Genomic DNA, 4,081 nt, shown 5'->3' with positions numbered 1-4,081 from the left:
TTTCCACCGTGTTAAACCTACGATCCTCTAACAACTTCCATTTGTCAAGAGCTCCTCTAGGATTTTAATTCGCCAAGAACCACTTGAACTTGCACCTTCCAAGAGCTCTCCTTGAGAACTTCACTTGTCAATTCTTGTCAGACTTTACTTTGCCAAGAACTCTCCTCTGAGATTTCATTTTCCAACCTTGTTGGATTTCTTTTGAAGCATTAACTTAATCATTCCCACTAATGACTACTTTAGTCAACTCATATTGGCTTCAGTCGGTTGTCGTTTTATCACGTAAGCCATTTAATGGTTACAACTTTTCTCCAGTCAAGGATTAGTTGATTGGCCAATAGACTTAACTCATCTAATCAACTGCCTATTCAACTAAGCTTTGAACAAAAATATTATATCTGTGAGTCATCCAACTTGAGTTGACGCCTTAATTGACTCCACAAACCAATCGACTAAGAATACCCTTCCACTCGACTGGATGGTTAATTACAACAAGTCTAATGGTTGAGTTTTTGCACAAGTCAAGAGCTTTCCTAACCCAAGTTATAGGTCTCTTGACTCTCATAATTCACCTAAGAGTTTACCTTCGCAATTAAACTTTCACAGAAAAGTAATCTTCCATTAGGTCGTAAATCCCTCAGATCCATCGAGTCTTTCGCTCATTCTACATGTCATTCTGTACGTTTCACCTAAGTAGTTCACCTCCTTCTGGCTACTGCCAATGCTCTCACCTTGATGTTCCTCATTCTATAGACCCAACGAGCCTTAACCTATAGAGCCAAACTAATGTGTACTCTAGACTTTATCACAATTGCTTATTTTCTCCTCAAGAGCAACCAATTCATTAAGAATCCCTTTGGACCTCCCATGCATATAATTCACTTTCTTGAAATTTTAGTGTTGATTCATCTATGAAATTAACATTTTGCTACAACAAATTTTATGACATTAACAAACAATTTCATAATTCATGTAAAACTGATCTGAAATGCTTTCTTATATATATTCACTTAACAGAAATTAGACTGAAACTTAGAATATGGCAGTGATGAGCTTGTGAATGAAGCACAACAGAATAAAAATCTAGACATTTGAAATAGTTCAATAACATTAAAAAGGATCTTTCAATAAGAATGTAAAGCTAGCTGATCACAGTCAAAGGCACATGACAGATGCTGATCATTATACGTAGAACAATCAAATTCAGAACAAGTAACACAAATCTACAGACAGGTAAAGCACATGTTGATTAAATTGTTATTTGATACTTGCAAAACAACTACCACTCTCTTGATCATAACCAATTTTAGCAAATAAACAAACAGGAGAAAGGAAAGTACCAAAATATCCAAAGTAAATCTTCTATCAATAAGGATCTTAGGAAGATCAATTCGACAGTTAACATTGTATAATTTGACAAATTTCCTGTTAAAGAGAATTATCAAACAGAGAAAATCTGTCATAATCACACACCTTGAGCTGCTACTTATTCAACATTAGACATTAGATCATTAGCTTCCCAGGTGAGGGGGCCGCATGCTCACACGAACTTCATGTTCCTCTGGTCCAACTCGGTGCTTAGGAACTATAATCTCAAGCAAAGAGCCAGCCTCATCATAGTATGCTTCCAGCTTTGCATCTTCAGGAATACGTGTTGGCAATGTTATTTCCCTTACAAACTCACCTGGCGGGCAATGCTCAGGGAACGTATCAGTCAGTTTAAAAGTCCTATCGTGTCTCTTTACATATGGCATCCGGGCTGTACTAACACAAAATATCTTCAGTATCCCATTCATCAGATTGTTCCTCCATGACAGCTTCACACTCTGTTGATCAGCAAAGGACAAGCTCACCATTATCAAGTATCCCTCATCATCTTCATATATCGTCTTTGCAGCAGTCACAGGGCCATGTGCATGCCTCATTACTCCTGTAAATTCCTTCAACCATGAGGGCTCAACCTGGTGCATCTCCACATCCTGACTTCCCTCAGCATGTGAGTTAGTAGGAAAGCAAAGATCTTCCTCCATTCTATGAGGAAACAAATTCTTCCTGCGCTTGTTGCAGATAGGTGAAAGGTCTACCACATTACTATTACAATAATGAATTTGGGAAGACAAATTCAAACTTGAGCCATTTAGCAGCTTCTTAGGATGGGGATGGGGATGTGGAGAGATCTTTGGTTGAGAAAGAGGTTTCTCAAGCTCAGATTCAGTGGTCTGCTGGTTCCTCCATGCCTCAAAGTCACTAGCTTCATCTGGGATTGAGAAATTAAAATCTCTGCCAGTAAGTTCCATCCACTTCTTCCGGTCCAATTCACCAACAACCATCAAATTGGGCAAGCGAACAACCTCAATTCCATGCACACATTGAGGGTTTGACAGCCCCCGATACTGCTTGCGCTGCATCCTGTGGGATCGAACAAACCCCCTATCAACACTAAATGGGAACTGAGGTTCACCAAGACGGGAATGCCCATTCATATAGCTCCGCAGTTGCATCTTTCCAAGTGCATTCTCTGGCCTCTCTTTGAAAGCCCACATGTACATGTTCTCCATATCATGCTGGACTAGGAATTTATCATGGCGGACATCGGACTTATCAAACCCATTCACCCCCTTGCCATCCCATGTGATTTTCCCCTTGAATTTCTCCGAAAGCACAGGCTTGAAATATAAGTTAAAGAAAAACCATGCACCCCAAATGCCGTCCCCTCGCTTGGTGCACTTGCGGGCAGAGGAGATCTTAGGGACGTGGACGGTTGTCTCTGCATCATAAATTTGCGACCCAAGGCCGACGTCGAAGATATCACAGGAGTCTGAATTCCAAGATTGGTCGGAAGGCGAGCGCTCAGTCGACAGAGGAAGATTAATGTCAGGAGCACCAGAAAGCACAATCTGATGGCGTTGGATCAAGAGCTCACGATCAGGGTCCTCATGGGACGACAACGAGGACACTGGGCAACCAGACGGGTCCATGGAGAGGTGGGTGGAGGGGTGATGATTCTCAATGGATAAGGTGGTGAGGAGATCTTCTCCCATGCCGCCTTCTACTTGTTTTTTTTTTTTTCCTTTCTTTCCTAAACTGCGAATTGCGCAATCATCTCCACCTCCTCGCGCTGCTATCTGATGGGTGGGTTTCTAATTCCTCCGCAATCGATGAACGCATCCCACAGAAGAAACTCACAGATCCATTCCATATATTCCACCGCCGGTTCCTATGACACCAAGAGAATGCAAAGAACCCCCCGCCCCAGCAAAACGTCGCCTGTGTAAACAAAAATGCACAGTCGACCAAAATCCGAGCAGAAAGATATAATTTTTATAGATAAAAAAGCAAAAAAAAAAAAAAAATATTGCCGGATCTTAGCAATCGCACGATCTCAAAATCAAACTAAAATCAACAGAAGCATTTGTAGAAGCATCGGTAACGAGATCAATAAGAGAACAAAAATGGCGCACCTTCCGGGCCGGAAACTAAACTGGCTAGGGTTCCAATTCGAAAAAAATGAAGCCCCTCGTGAGCCTCAAGTCCACCATTGCTCTCGAGAGCGCGGACTCGCGTTGAAGACGTCAACGAAGCAGGAGAGCGACACAAAAAAACGGTGAAGGGAAGGCGGAGCGCAGCCGAGGCGCTCTTATCGTCGTCGAGCCGCTCCCCGATAAACGCCCTCCCCCAGGTGCCACCTGCTAGGAGAAAAAAAGGAAAAAGAAAAGTAGGAGGGGGTTATTGCAAAAAAAGCAAGTGGTGTTATCTGCCGAACCACGTTTCTTTCTTTCTTTCTACATTGTGATAAGGGTTTGGCAGCCGAAAGCCAGGGGAGGGAAGGGAGTTGGGCCTCCCAGCATCTTCCTTCCTGCTGCTGTCTTTTGATCACGAGTGTAGGTTATCAGGATGCGGTTGGTGGAAGTGGACCCCGCCATGGGAGGGAGGAGGGGGGATGAATATGTCTTCTCTTCTTCATCGGTTGGGCGAGTAAATTATGCATCGCATGATATTGACGTTCACTATCAGACAAGGCGGCATGGAAAGGAAGACGACGTCTCTACCTGCCTCGTCGTCTAGGCTGCGGCCTTCCTCT

At 43.0% G+C, this 4,081-nt stretch overlaps 1 protein-coding gene across 1 annotated transcript; it reads right to left on the bottom strand.

Annotated features, from left to right (window-relative positions):
- Positions 1-1,337: 1,337 nt before the first annotated feature.
- LOC122009176 lies at positions 1,338-3,794 on the bottom strand. Its single transcript, XM_042565225.1, has 2 exons — positions 3,462-3,794; positions 1,338-3,267 (listed from the first exon to the last, which is right to left on the bottom strand). Exon 2 carries the CDS (start codon positions 3,039-3,041, stop codon positions 1,512-1,514), a length of 1,530 nt encoding a protein of 509 aa, XP_042421159.1. The 5' UTR covers positions 3,042-3,267; positions 3,462-3,794; the 3' UTR covers positions 1,338-1,511.
- Between the last annotated feature and the right edge of the window lie 287 nt (positions 3,795-4,081).

The sequence above is a fragment of the Zingiber officinale genome, chromosome 8A, assembly GCF_018446385.1.
Source record: "Zingiber officinale cultivar Zhangliang chromosome 8A, Zo_v1.1, whole genome shotgun sequence".
Taxonomy (NCBI): domain Eukaryota; kingdom Viridiplantae; phylum Streptophyta; class Magnoliopsida; order Zingiberales; family Zingiberaceae; genus Zingiber; species Zingiber officinale.
Note: the sequence above shows the minus strand (reverse complement) of the source record. Positions and strands in the feature narration are given on the sequence as shown.

Bases quoted from the DNA above. Each gene is read 5' to 3' on its own strand.
- LOC122009176 (XM_042565225.1), bottom strand. From the start codon at position 3,041: ATGGGAGAAGATCTCCTCACCACCTTATCCATTGAGAATCATCACCCC.